Source organism: Bos indicus x Bos taurus, chromosome 5, assembly GCF_003369695.1.
Source record: "Bos indicus x Bos taurus breed Angus x Brahman F1 hybrid chromosome 5, Bos_hybrid_MaternalHap_v2.0, whole genome shotgun sequence".
Lineage (NCBI taxonomy): Eukaryota > Metazoa > Chordata > Mammalia > Artiodactyla > Bovidae > Bos > Bos indicus x Bos taurus.
The window spans coordinates 35,015,876-35,031,498 of record NC_040080.1 but is presented as its reverse complement, the minus strand read 5'-3'; the positions used below and the strand labels follow the sequence as shown (position 1 = coordinate 35,031,498).

Genomic DNA, 15,623 nt, shown 5'->3' with positions numbered 1-15,623 from the left:
GGAGGACTTGCAAGTAGTTATATTTCAGTCTGTGGTTTCCAAAAGCACTTCCTAACTACTGTAGGAGGAAGCAAATTGTTAAGGAAAACTCATTGGAATGATGATTGAGTTTTTTCATCTTCATCATCATCATTAATTAAACCACTTCATAAAAAATTTTCATTTGGCAAACATGATGCATTTACTTCAAGAAGCTTCCAAATAAGGAAGACATTTTCTCCTATTAAATTAATCTTGTTTATATATGCTGTACTTCCATTTCTTGTCAGTGTTTTTTTGTCCTTCTTGTTGTTTCTTGCTTTCTTCTTTATAACAACATAGCCCTGTCCTCATCTAACTTCATAATTCAGAGGCATAGGGGCATTATTTTTATAATATAATTGGCTTAAATTATTCATAATAGTAAATGCAAATTCTGTTGGTTTTTAAATTCAACATTATAATTATGTTTCCTCAACTGGGTGAACTGATTTTTTTTTTCTGCTGATTTAAATGGTGGTTGCTTCATTGCTTGGGATTTTCAAAAACTTGACATAATTGCATGAACAGATAGATGATTTCAAGGGAAAAAGATTATTCTATTGTATATGGATACTTGTACTGATTATAAAGCTACTGTTTCACATTTTACTGTGGTAATAACTAGATAATATATTATTGGTCTACAGTTAAATGAACTAAAGTTGTCATTAGGTCAGTTTTTTTTTTAAAGCACATGTTTCTTTTAATATTTATTTATTTATTTGGCTGTATCGGGTCTTCGCTGCATCATGCAGGATCTTTCCTGCAGCATACAGAGTCTCTCTAGTTGTGGCTCATGGGCTCAGTAGTTGGGGCTCACAGGCTTAGTTACTCCACAGCATGTGAGGTCTTGGTCCCCTGACCAGGGATCGAACACACTTCCCCTGCACTGCAAGGTGGATTCTTGGTCACTGGACCATCAGGGATGTCCCTGAGTCAGATTTTTAAAGTCCATTGTTACTTCATCTCTAGAAGTAAGTTTATAAAGTTTGTGGCCTTGTTTTAGGGGAGCATTCAGAGCCAAAAGGCATATCTAACTATCCTATTATCCTAAAGTGTATAATAAGAAAAGTAGGAGTATAGACTGTCTACTAAAATCAAACTATCAAAAGCCTCAAGCCAGCAAGGAATGAATAGACATGGCTCGAAATACAGATTAGGGTCATAAAATCTCTTTGTCCTGACTTTAACCATCTGTGCAACTTTGTGGAATTCGTGGCCCTTGGAAGCTTGGCTTAGAACAGACAGATTTAGCAACCCCTTTTGTGAAGACATAGACTCGTTTGCATTTATATTACTGAGGGACTTCCTTGGTGGTCTGGTGGTTAAGACTCCATGCTTCCACTGCAGGGGGCACAGGTTCAATCCCCGCATGCCATACAACAAGGCCAGAAAACAACAACAACTTATGTCCCTGAAATGGCTTGCTTTAATTCATGGCAGAATACCTTTTGAGCTCTCATTCCCTGCCAAAAGGGTAGATGTGGAGGCTAATATTTCATCTTTGTGGATTCTCAGGATGCTGGAGGAAGTAGGGTTTAAGTTTAGCCACAGTTCTAGGTACCTCTGGCTTCTCGTTCATTCTTCAAATCAGCCTGGAGGTTGGCATATAAACCAGTTGTACCCTGAAATCAACTGGTGGGAGATGAACAATCTAGCATTGACTAGACTGCGTTTATTCAAATTAAGAATAAGAAAGAATCTTTGGCATAGAAGTTAGCATACGTAACAAGGTTATCATTGTGCCATTCCCTATTTCGGTAAAATCGCTTAGTTTCTTACTTGTTGTCACTGTGTACACGAATATCCTCAAATTAGTTCATGTCTGGTTTTATTTTATAGACTATACACATTCCAACTATGGAGAATGGTCCTAAGCTTGCAAGCCGCATCTTAGAAAAACTGACTGATATTCAGGTAAGAGCATCTATTTTTAAGATGTTATTTATTTCATGCAAAGCCTAGAACCAAATCTTACCTCTGTGGAGAGAAGAGAGTAAGTGCTGCCATTTGAGATCAACAAACTAAATTTAAGGAAGATGTTGCTGATAGTGTGGATGGGCATGAGCAAAGCAGAAAATGAGAAAAAAAGATGCATATTTTTTTTAAAAAAAGGAAGGAAGGAAAGAAGCGGGAATAGATACAGATACATACATACACAGTCAGAGAGTCAGAGACTCAATTACTTAGCACTAAAAAATAAATATATTCAGTAAATTTTGATAACATTTAAAAATCTCATTGAAAAGTGTAACATACTTTTATAAAAGAAAAAAAGCTTTAAAGTAGAAGAAAGCACAGAAAAAATAATATTACCTGTGATTCCATCACAGATAAAAGCACCATTAATTTTTGATATCTTGATTTTTAATATTTTGTAAGCATTTATATATTTTTAGATAGATGTTTTACTAACAATGGGATCACATATAATTTTGTTAACCTGCTTTTTTAATTAATAAATCATTTGCTTTTTTATATCAGTAAATTTTAAAATTTCATGTATAAAGTTTAATTGAACTCTACTATGTTGATAAATAATAATTTTTAAAGAAATCTTCTTGTTGAACATTTATGTTGTTGGAAATTCTTTCATTGTTATGAACAGTGTATTTTTAGTTTTTTTCTTTAGGATAAATTCCTGAAATTGTAATTATTGGGTCAAAGAGCATGTACACCTGTTTTTTAGTACTGCTAACTTTGTTTTGTCAATTTTTTTCTGAGCAACAATCTACAGTAATATCAGGCAGTTAAGCATCTTTCTAGGTAGGCAGATAATATACTCAGTAAACCTGGCTCGCCTGTAAAAGATATTTTTCCAAAATTTGGTGAGCCTAGATACCATCATTGCCAGTTGGTGAAAAAGCAGCCGAGATTCATATTGAAATGTAAAATGAAGTTTAATTGATGGGTGACATCAAGTGGTGTGTGGTCTTAAAAACTAAGCAAATATTTAAAATGGGTAGGAAAAGCAGCAGGTCCCTACAGAGCAATTGAAGACTTTAGATAAAATATGTTATTTTTTGATGACCTAGCAACTTTTATGCAAAATTTATAACAATAAAAGAAAAATTGTGGGTTTTGAATCTACAAGTTGTGTTAATTCTACTCTTCAATAGAAGTTTTCTATAGGAATTTTCTGTAACCTTAAAGGAATATCTTAATATTAGAGGACTTAAAACTCAGAGTTGTTTTCTACTTTTGTACATAGAAACAATCAAAAGTAATTTGAAGAAATTTAATAAAACTTTTCTGCAGGGATGGTTCAGGTATTTCTCTTCTAGTGAGTCTTTTTTTTTTTTTTTTAATTGATGTATGGTTGATTTATGAGCTTTCAGGTGTACAGCAAATTGATTCTGCTTTATATATATATATATATATAACTGAACTGATATAAAGTTTAATTGAACTCCAACATGTTAATAAAGAATAATTTTTTCAGTTCAGTCACTCAGTCATATCCAACTCTTGCAACCCCATGGACTGCAGCACGCCAGGCCTCCCTGTCCATCACCAACTCCCAGAGTTTACCCAGACTCATGTCCATTGAGTCAGTGATGCCATCCAACCATCTCATCCTTTGTCACCCACTTCTCCTCCTGCCTTCAATGTTTCCCAGCATCAGGGTCTTTTCAAATGAGTCAGCTCTTCATATCAGGTGGCCAAAGTATTGGAGTTTCAGCTTCAACATCAGTCCTTCCAGTGAACACTCAGGACTGATCTCCTTTAGGATGGACTGGTTGGATCTCCTTGCAGTCCAGGGGACTCTCAAGAGTCTTCTCCAACACCACAGTTCAAAAGCATCAATTCTTTGGCGCTCAGCTTGCTTTATAGTCCAACTCTCACATCCGTACATGACTACTGGAATAACCATAGCCTTGACTAGATGGACCTTTGTTGGCAAAGTAATGTCTCTGCTTTTTACTATGCTGTCTAGGTTGGTCATAACTTTCCTTCCAAGGAGTGATCGTCTTTTAATTTCATGGCTGCAGTCACCATCTGCAATGATTTTAGAGCCCCCCAAATAAAGTCAGCCACTGTTTCCACTGTTTCCCCATCTATTTGCCATGAAGTGATGGGTCTGGCAGCCATGATCTTAGTTTTCTGAAAGTTGAGCTTTAAGCCAACTTTTTCACTCTCCTCTTTCACTTTCATCAAGAGGCTCTTTAGTTCTTTTTCCCTTTCTGCCATAAGGGTGGTGTCATCTGCATATCTGAGGTAATTGATATGTCTCCCGGCAGTCTTGATTCCAGCTTGTGCTTCCTCCAGCCCCGCGTTTCTCATGATGTACTCTGCATATAAGTTAAATAAGCACGGTGACAATATGCAGCCTTGATGTACTCCTTTTCCTATTTGGAACCAGTCTGTTGTTCCATGTCCAGTTCTAACTCTTGCTTCCTGACCTTCATACAGGTTTCTCAAGAGGCAGGTCAGGTGGTCTGGTATGCCCATCTCTTTCAGAATTGTTTACAGTTTATTGTAATCCACACAGTCAAAGGCTTTGGCATAGTCAATAAGGCAGAAATAGATGTTTTTCTGCAACTCTCTTGCTGTTTCAATGTTCCAGTGGATGTTGGCAATTTGATCTCTGGTTCCTCTGCCTTTTCTAAAACCAGCTTGAACATCTGAAAGTTCACGGTTCACGTATTGCTGAAGCCTGGCTTTGAGAATTTTGAGCATTACTTTACTAGCGTGTGAGATGAGTGCAATTGTGAGGTAGTTTGAGCATTCTTTGGCATTGCCTTTCTTAGGGATTGGAATGAAAACTGACCTTTTCCAGTCCCGTGGCCACTGCTGAGTTTTCCAAATTTGCTGTCATATTGAGTGCAGACTTTCACAGCATCATCTTTTAGGATTTGAAATAGCTCAACTGGAATTCCATCATTTCCACTAGCTTTGTTCTTAGTGATGCTTCCTAAGGTCCCCTTGACTTCACATTCCAGGATGTCTGGCTCTAGGTGAGTGATCACACCATCGTGATTATCTGGGTCATGAAGATGACAGAGGGAAAACTAAATTCTATTAAATAGAATCAGAAGGAAAAGCTAAGTAGAGTTGTTCAGCCAGCATAATCATGAAACTTTGGAAGGCAAAGCAGAAATGAGTATCATCCGCTTTGAGATGGTGACTACATATATGCCCCAAAACCCTGCTACTGCTATTGCTAAGACACTTCAGTCGTGTCTGACTCTGTGTGACCCCATAGATGTCAGCCCACCGGGCTCTCCCACCCCTGGGATTCTCCAGGCAAGAACACCAGAGTGGGTTGCCATTTCCTTCTCCAATGCGTGAAAGTGAAGTCGCTCAGTCATGTCCGACTCTTAGCAACCCCATGGACTGCAGCCTACCAGGCTCCTCCGTCCATGGGATTTTCCAGGCAAGAGTACTGGAGTGGGGTGCCATTACCTTAATCCTAAAGTATGAATGAAAGAAGTCCAGAGGTAACTTTGGGACAGATGGGAAACCATTGCAAAAGGTCTCAGAAAGACCATTTTTATTTATTTATTGGAGGATAATTGCTTTACGAAGTTGTGTTGGTTTCTGCCATACAACAATGCAAATCAGCCATAAGGGTGTGTGTGTGTGTATGTATCCCCTCACTCTTGTTCCTCCCTCCAACCCCAGCCCTCTAAGTCACCACAGAGCACTAGGCTGGACGCCCTGTTGTTGTTCAGTCACTAAGTTGTGTCCAACTCTTTGCAACCCCATGAGCTGCAGCACACCAGGCTTCCCTGTCCTTCATTATCTCCTGGCATTTACTCAGACTCATGTCCATTGAGTTGGTGATGCCATCCAACCATCTCATCCTGTGTCATCCCCTCCTCTTGCCCTCAGTCTTTCCCAGCATCAGGGTCTTTTCCAGTGAGTTGGCTCTTCTCATCAGGTGGCCAGATTATTGGAGCTTCAGCTTCCACATCAGTCAATCCTAAAGGAAACCCTGAATATTCACTGGAAGGCTCCCTGTGTTATACAACAACTTCCCACTAGTTGTCTGTCTAACACTTGGTAGTGTATATATGTGAAGTCTTTATGTTGGGGTATAGACAGTTATCAATGTTGTGATAATTTCAGGTAGATTGCAGAGAGACACAAGCATACTTGTATCCATTTTCCCCCAAATGCAGTCCCTTTCAGGCTGCCACATAAAATTGAGGAGAGTTCCCTGTGAGAAAGAGCATATTTAGAAGTAAGATTACAGAACGCAGGAATGTAGGTGATAGGAGTGAATGGTTTTGATTCATTCATTCAACAGTTATATTGAGCACACACTGTATGCCAGAGACTGTTTCAGATGCCCGGGAATAGAGTAGTGAGAAAAGTGACCAGGAAATTGGAGAAGTCAGAGCAAACTGGTATAGAAGGACAGATTTATTCAATTTAAATTTGAGACCATATCAAAAGGTTTAAAAGTAAAAGTTACATATGACGTAGAAAAGGAGGAGAAATAGAACATTTTTCTCTTACCTGTATGTATTCTCTTTATAACTTGGCTGAGAAGTTAGTAATTTCTCTTTTTACCGTAGGTAGTCAAGTATAATGGTAATAACACTAAAAACTAATGATATGTTCACGAGCTCTGTACTGAACAAAGAAGCAAAGGGATGCAAGCATGCATGTGATCAGTCATGTCCAACTCTTTGCGAGCCCATGGACTATAGCCTGACAGGCTCCTCTGTCCATGGAGTTTTCTAGGCAAGAATACTGTGGATTGCCATGCCCTCCTCCAGGGGATCTTCCTGACCCAAGGATCGAATCTTTGTCTCTTGCTTCTCCTGGCAGGCAGGTTCTTTACCACTTGAGCCACCTGGGAAGTGCAGGGATACATGAGATTCTGAATTAAACCACAAACCAAGCACCGTATCTCCTCCAAATTGTTAAGTAACCCAGGACCATCCCTTTGGAATCTAAGACCACCTCTTTTCTTCTTCAATTATTTTGTGCCTCTGGGCATGAAACCTACAGTTTCAAAATTATTCTCTTACAAGATGGCAAATTGATGCTGTCAGCCAAGCTACTAAATTGTCTGTTTCTCTCCAAGAAAAATAATTTAAGTAATTACTGAGGAAAAAGCATAGAATTGCACCATGTTTTACATTTGATCTCTTTGACGTTACATGGAAATATGATGTTTCCTCCCAAGTGCTCTGAAATTGAAAAGGAGTGCAATAGCAACCAAAGAATCCTCAAGGTTCTTGCCAGTTCTTTCTCTGGGGGGGTAGAATTCCTTCTTAACCACAGATCTGATTTTCATTTAACTTGTATATTTCTGTATATGAGCAAGAATCTCTGAGGCTGAGCCTTCATCCCAAATGCCTAATTAGACATAGTTCCCTTGGTCTTAATGCCGTACAAATTACCTCTTGGGGGAAAACTTTTCAAATGACAAGGTTTTAGAGTTTTCCCCTTTTTTCTTTTCCAATTTTTTAAATCAGTGAATGCAGACTGATTTTGTGACTTTTTTTTTTTTTAATATTTATTTGTTTGGCTGTGTTTGGTCTTAGCTGTGGCACATGGGATCTTCATTGTCATTCGGGATCCTTTCATTGCACATGGACTCTCTAGTTGTCGCTTGTGGGCTTAGTTGCTTCTTGTGTAGGATCTTAGTTCCCTGACCAAGGATTGAACCATTGTGTGGATTCTTAACCGCAGGACCAACAGGGAAGTCCCTTCTTCTTTTTATTTTTTTTTTAATACTGGCACATGACCGGCTCTCATTAAGTGGTAGAACTACAGCTGCTGTTTTTATTGTTGATGGCAGTCCACTCCAGTACTCTTGCCTGGAAAATCCCATGGACGGAGGAGCCTGGTAGGCTGCAGTCCATGGGGTTGCGAAGAGTCGGACATGACTGAGCGACTTCACTTTCACTTTTCACTTTCATGCATTGGAGAAGGAAATGGCAACCCACTCCAGTGTTCTTGCCTGGAGAATCCCAGGGACGGGGGAGCCTGGTGGGCTGCCATCTACGGGGTCGCCCAGAGTCAGACATGACTGAAGTGACTCAGCAGCAGCAGCAGCAGCAGCAGCAGCATAACAAAAAAAAGCACTTCTGTGTTCATCCTTAACCAGGCTTGAACTTGGAGAACATCACCATGCTGTCCATACCCCTCACTCTCCCTTTGCTCTTTGCTGTTCCTCTGACCATCATACTCACCTTTGCTTCTGCCATATGAAGGTCTTCTCTGTCCTCCAGTATGCTCTGCTCTATTTGCTTCCTTCCTGCCTTCCTGTATCTTCTAGTTGGCCTGTTTGATAAGATGTTGGTTGTTTCTTCAAGATGCATCTCCTTGAAGAATCTTTTAAATCTCTAGAATAACATCCCCTTTCCTTAGTACAAACGTACATTCACCCACTTACCTGCTGCTCCTTCCCCATTTTCCATAGCCCCTGGAGGATCACTTAGAACTTTTAAAGTACGTTCTGATTAGTCATACACTTGCCTTTGTTCCATGGTTGTTTGAGTGTGGGTGTTATTTTATTCTCTTTCTGTAACTCCAATATTCTCACAGCGTCTGTGCCATAGTACATACTTAGTAATGTTTCTTTTTTTTTTTTTTTAATTTTTTTACCCTGACTCCTGCTAACATTTTCTCTTTGTACTATATTCTTCAATTTTTAAGATTAATTTGTGAATTAAAATTTGTTTTAATTAATTCATTTTTGGCTGTGACTTCCTCTGGCTGTGGTGCCTGCAGGCTTCTCTTGCGGCACGCGGCCTCAGTAATTGCAGCACGTGGGCTTGTCTAGTTGCGTTGTGTGAGTTTAGTTGCCCTGTGGCTTGTGGGATCTTAAATCCCTGATCAGGGATTGGACCCACGTCCCCGCCATTGGAAGGCAGATTCTTCACCACTGGACCGCCAGGCAAGAACCTCAGTAGTGTTGAGAAAGGAATGATTGGGTGAGTGTCACACCAAGCAAGTACTAAAGAATAGAAACATGTTGCCCTTGTGTATTAACACATTCTGAGAAGAGATAAAAATGTCAAATTATTTTACAAAAAGAAAAAAAAAAAACTTAAGAGAATCTGATTTAGATTTTTTTCAAAGTGAGATATACATCGAAACTGCTGTCAAGATCAGATAAAAGCTGCAGCCCAGGTCATAAATACCAGGGTAGCATGTTTGAGTAGCTAGCAGGGCTGCTACTGCCATTTCAGAAAGTGGGAGGAGTGATTGTCAAGACCCAGAGGTGGACATCTTCAGTAGTTTAAAATAAGGGAAGATGAATGGGGTCAAAGTGTCATCTGTATTGATAGCCCATCACCAGATAGAATTTTAAAAATCTCTTTTCCCACCAGTGGCTGCAGCTTTGTGAGAATAAATAACCATTCTTTCCCTGGAGAAGTCCTGAGCTATTCTGTGTGTGTGTGCAGACTTGGTGAACATCCTAGATTGCCTTGATGCTACAGTTCCTTGCCCAGCTTCCCAGCCCCTCCTTGTTCCCTAATTCACACTTCACCCCTTGTTTTCAGATCACAGAGCTTTGCATGGCCATTGAATATTACCTACAACCAGGATGATGAAGTGTTAACTTCAGCACTGGTTCTATTTTTATTGGCCTTGTTGAGAGTTAAGTGCCTAACTTGCAGCGTGGCCTTTTATGTTTTAGAATTTTCTGCCAAATGTAAAAGGCACGTTTTAGCGAAGGCCTTGTAAAATTTTGCCAAATGTGCATTGAATGCAAGTAATAAGATTGTCATTATTAGTCACGTTTTAGTTCAGTGTTCTAATTGGAATTGATGAAAAGTTGAAAAGTTCTGCACATCACACTGAGCCTTCCACATGGACTCAAAGTACCATCCCACAGGCTGGATTTGATTTCCTGCACTGCAAACATTAAAGGCTGTTGCTATGGTAGTGTCAGGGATGCATTTTTGTTGTTTAGTCACTAAGTCATGTCCGACTCTTTGCAACCTTATGGACTGTAGCCTGCCAGGCTCCTCTCCATGGGATTTCCCAGGCAAGAATGTTGGAGTTGCCATTTCCTCCTCCAGGGGATATTCTCGACTCAGGGATCAAATCCTCGTCTCCTGCATTAGCAGGCAGATTCTTTTACCACCGTGCCACCAGGGAAGCCCATTAAAAGCACTGACCGCAGTATAAGGACAGCCTGGTCCATGCAGACAAGTGTTTTCTTTCCCTGCCTTCTCTGGATACCTTTTAAAGGTAGCATATTTCTATTCCTGCTAAAATCTGTCATCTCTACTTTGAATTATTTCACCTTGGAAAATTAAAAGTACATTATTCATCATTGAAATGAAAGGTGATAATCACCTAGGTCTAGATACTATGAATTAGCTGTATTATCACATCCCTTGAATAACATCTCAAGATGCTATGATTTTACATGAAAGCATGAGTTGCAGGACAAGAGAGAAAAACCTTAATACATATTCTGTAGGTTCCTAGAATTACACGGCCTATGACTGTCATTGTATTCAAAACTGATCTTGACTGTTGATAAAACTAAAATGAGTAACTGAAAGCAAATTCATTTTAACTGGTGAGATTCATGATGAAATTATAGTCATGAATCGTAAGTTTGTAGATCTGCTAAAATGTCAATAGGGCTTCCCAGATGGCGCTAGTGGTAAAGAACCCAGCTGCCAGTACAGGAGACACAAGAGATGCGGGTTTGATTCCTGGTTCTGGAAGATCGCCTGGAGAAGGAAATGGCAACCCACTCCAGTATTCTTGCCTGGAGAATCCCAAGGAAAGAGGGAGCTGGCAGACTACAGTCCATAGGGTCATAAAGAGTTGGACACAACTGAAGCGACTTAGTATGCAAACACACACATACCCAGTAGGAAATGGGGAAACCCACTTAGCATACAAAATATCAGTAGGCTGATACTCAATTATTATTATTAATGGCTAAAGTGTCTAATGTATTAATGGAGATTCAAATAGGAAAAATAAAACGTGTATTTCTCTCTATATGTAAATCAGGCAGAATTTGGGAATGTTTTATCTGGAATTCATTATGAAATCAACAGTGTGAACAGTGGGAGGCCATACTCTGTAGGCAACACTTTCTGATGTGGATTAAGTAAGTCACTTAGTGACACTGGCTTCCTTCATTCTCCTTTTCATGTAAAGCAGAAGGTTGTAGGGGAACCCATTCTTAGCTTCTAGTATTTTTACCAATGTGATAGATTCTGTTCTCTGAAGTCTTTAAAGCTCCATTAAGAGGCACCCAGGACATGGACAGTGTGATGGAGGAGAAATAGCATTGCACAGAGACAGAACTGGGCTGTAGTTAAGAGTTTCCTAGAAGAGAACAGACTTATGGTTGCTAAGGGGGATGGGAGTGCGGGAGGGATGGATTGGGATCCATCCCAACTTGGGATTAGCAGAAGGAAACTATATAGAAAATGTATAAACAACAAAACCTGTTGTATAGGACAGGTAAATGTATGCAGTATTCTGTGATAAACCATAATGGAAAAGAATATGGAAGCATATATATATATATATATAGGTGCTGTACAATGCTTCGGAGAAGGCGATGGCACCCCACTCCAGTACTCTTGCCTGGAAAATCCCATGGACGGAGGAGCCTGGTAGGCTGCAGTCCATGGGGTCGCAAAGAGTCGGACACGACTGAGCGACTTCACTTTCACTTTTCACTTTCATGCATTGGAGAAGGAAATGGCAACCCACTCCAGTGTTCTTGCCTGGAGAATCCCAGGGATGGGGGAGCCTGGTGGGCTGCCGTCTATGGGGTCGCACAGAGTCGGACACGACTGAAGCGACTTAGCAGCAGCAGCAGCAGCAGCAGTACAACGCTTAGTTGTTCAGTCATGTCTGACTCTTTGCAACTCCGTGGACTGTAGCCTGCCAGGCTCCTCTGTCCATGGGATTCTCCAGGCAAGAATACTGGAGTTGGTTGCCATGCCCTCCTCCAGAGGATCTTCACAACCCAAGGGTCGAATCAGGTCTCCAGCATCGAAGGCAGATACTTTACCTTCTGAGCCACCTGGGAAGCCCAAGACTACTGGAGTGGGTAGCCTATCCCTTCTCTAGGGGAACTTCCTGACCCAGGAATCAAACCAGGGTCTCCTACATTGCAAGCAGATTCTTTACCACCTAAGCTACCAGGGAAGCCTATATATATATAGGCCCTTCCAATGAATATATATCTATTGTGTGTGTGTATATATATATATATATGAAGGGCTGAGGCTAAAGCTGAAGCTCCAGTACTTTGGCCTCCTGATGCAAAGAACCAATTCACTGGAAAAGACTGTGAGGAGAAGGGGGCGACAGGATGAGATGGTCGGATGGCATCACCGTGTCAATGGACATGAGTTTGAGCCAACTCCAGGAGGTAGTGAAGGACAGGGAAACCTGGAGTGCTGCAGTCAATGGGGGTCGCAAAGAGTAGAATATGACTTAGCAACTGAACAACAACATGTATATATAGACATGTATATGTACGTATATATATACACTCATACATGTATATGTATGCATAGCTGAAATTAACATTACATTGTAAATCAACTATACTTCAATAAAAGAAAATTTTAAAAACAGAGTTTGCTAGAGCGTTAGTGTCCTTAAATGAGAAGCTGGACTTAAAAGTTTATTGCTCTTCACACTTGATTTTTTTAAGCCTTAGAACTTTCTGCAAAAGAGACCTTTCGTGGAATCCCAGTATACGAAACAAATTGAAGTAGAACTGCTCTGAAGTTAAATCCAGAGCCACACTTATTTGGCTCATTCCCTGCAGCCTAGATGATTTGTAATGTTCTTTCCAATTCAGGAATTCTAATGTTTTGTATTCATTTCAACTGAAGTTATATTAGTACTAAAGAGGCGAGTCAAGCGAAAACGGGACATGATCTGAGAAACTAAATACAGAATAGCAATGAAAAGGCATATGTAAGGAACCTATACCAGCTCTAAATTTGAGCTCAACAATAATTATACAATCTATGATTCTTCCCAGGTATTTGACTGTTTCTTTATACATAGTCTTATTTTCAATATGAACCTGCTTTTAATGTACAAAACAGAAATGAACCGTTTGTTCAACGTTGGTTATATCATTAAGTTTATTTATAAGCTGTTCCTGTGCTGTTAGCTTTTACACTGAAACCTGTCTTCTTGCTTTTCTTGTAGTACGGAAGAGAAGAGAGCGACTGGACAATCACGGTAGCCTGAATGGACAGGAACGGGACGTGTGCACTTGGGACAGACTGTGCATTTGAATTATGGGAAATGTCTTTGGCTACCTGATTTTAGTTGTGCTGTTGTTCATAATATCTGCGTTACCAGGGCGATTATTTCCTCATGCCAGAGAAGACGAATCGCAATCGTCCAATGATCGTTTCTAAACTTGCTCCTAGAAGTTTTCCTTACCTTCTCTAGAGAGTTGATTATGGAAGCCATAGAATTGTAGAATTTTCCTCCATAATCTTAGTGCCTCCCTTAGGGCTTCACTCAGATTTTTAAAAAAAAAAGTTTATTCTTTAGCATAAGTTATGTTCTGCTTCTCAACCAATGAGTGTCTTTGTGTTTGAAAGCTGATCTGAGTACATTTCATAGGTACCATTTCCCGGGCCACATCTCCATTCTCAGAAAAGTGTGTTGTTGTTGTTGTTTATAAATCAAGACTTAGAGAAACTGGATTTCTTTCCCTTACATTTCTTTCAAGGTCCCCTAAGTCCTCTTAGGGAGAATCTCTCCTCCTTCCTGATATCACAGTTGGCACCAGGCTCCACTGGTACATCAACAAGACCACCCCTGCTGTCTCCAGATTGTGCTGTAATTCGTGGGCAGGCTTCACTACAGGACTGAGGGTCTTGTGCCTTATAGATCTTTGCATCCCCCAGCCTGGCCCATAGTAAGGAATGAATGAACATTTAGCTTCTATAGAAGTATACCTTCTTTGTTTCTATATTATGAAACCTCTTTACTAGAATTTGTGATTGATTCTGACTGTCTATATTTACCTCATGTTGTCTTTAATTTCCATGGACTGCCAAGTCATAGAGATACTCTGATTGTAGTTTGTTGGAGGAATGATTTCTTATTTGAAGAGTGTCTGGGAATTAAAGTAATAATTCTAAAAAGATGGTGATATCATATCAACCAAATGGAAATGACATGTTATATGTTATATGTCGAATACATAAATGTTAAAGTGTTAAATACAAAATAAATCATATTTAGTTTTTTGGTAGAAAGCAAAGAGGAATATACTCTGGATTTTATACTCTGGGTTTATAGGTGCTCTTTCCTGTTGAATGGGGATTGGATAAGCACATGGTTAGGGTATAGGGAGAGCGATTATAGATGGTATTTTCCTTGTTTGGGAGCCGTGAGTTAAAATTGTAGTGTCCTGGTTTATCTAGGGGAAAGTCAAATCTTGATAGAAAACATTTACCCTTGGAAGGTCAACTCTCAGACGTTTTATTTTGGTTTCCTTCAGTCCTAATAACTTTCATCTTGCTGATCATATTTCATTCTCTTTTCAGAGCAAGGAAAAAAATTCTAAAAGTTTGACGTGCTGGAAAAATTTCCTTAAGGCATTTAGCAGCACATAGCAAATGGGGCTTTGATTCTTTTCCAAGACTTTTGGCCATAGGGTCTTTTTAGATAGGAATGGTAAAATGAAAATGAGAAAAGTAGAAGATGAAAAGGAATGGTAAAAATATCTTTTTTAGGGGGCTCTTAATTGGCAATCTGAAGTCTTGGGAGAGTCTGTTCTTTTCAGGTCTGACATGCTTTAACTGTCCTGCCTGCACACTGTTCACCAAGTAGCATTCTAAGGGTATGCGTTTGCCTTTGCTAAACCTTGTGACCTCACTTTCAATATTGTAGTCTAGAAATGACCTAAGGTAATTCTAACCTGTCAAGTAGCACATAATAACCAGACTCAACATTCCTATGAAAAATGGAAGTCATTTGTTTGCCACAAATACATTTTACACTTTGCATCTCTAAATTTAGTATGGCTAGACATGTTCCTTGTAAAAGTTGGAGAACAATATGTCTTGACATTATGTCTGTGTGATTTCTTTCATCAAACCTTAAGAGCATTTTAAGCCCTTAAAAACCAGACTTCGTGAAGACGAAGGATATACATTTAAAGGAACCAAGTCTCCTAAAACAGCGAACACAATCTGCCATTCTCATTTAAGTAATAAGACAGGAAATTGACCTTGACACTAACTTGTTAAATAGATTTAAAAGGAACATCTGCACATCTTTTTTCCTTGTGCACTGTTTGTTTAATTGCAGTGGATTAATACAGCAAGAGTGGCACATTATAACTAGGCAATTATCCATTCTTCAAGACTTAGTTATCGTAACACTAATTGATCATTTAAGGCGTAAGATAGTCTAGCATTAGGAACATGTGAGGCTAATCTGCTCAAAAAGATCAACAAATTAATATTGTTGCTGATATTTGCATAATTGGCTGCAATTATTTAATGTTTAATTGGGTTGATCAAATGAGATTCAGCAATTCACATGTGCATGATTATAAACAGAACTGGTGGCACTTAAAATGATAATGATTAGCTTATTTTGCATGTTCTCTTCCTTCCATTTTTTTCCCCCATTTTTACATTTCAGACCGAGTTTGTCAG

At 39.5% G+C, this 15,623-nt stretch overlaps 1 protein-coding gene across 5 annotated transcripts in view; it reads left to right on the top strand.

Moving 5' to 3' along the window:
- The window catches only part of BCAT1 (branched chain amino acid transaminase 1), a 119,005-nt gene extending 103,973 nt beyond the window's left edge, over positions 1-15,032 (top strand). For all 5 annotated transcript variants that reach the window (XM_027541552.1, XM_027541549.1, XM_027541551.1 and 2 more), the window contains exons 10-11: positions 1,864-1,938; positions 13,147-15,032. In XM_027541552.1, the coding sequence (XP_027397353.1) occupies positions 1,864-1,938; positions 13,147-13,188 (117 nt within the window). In that variant the 3' untranslated portion in view covers positions 13,189-15,032. The remainder of the gene's footprint in view (positions 1-1,863; positions 1,939-13,146) is intronic.
- The last annotated feature ends 591 nt before the right edge of the window (positions 15,033-15,623 follow it).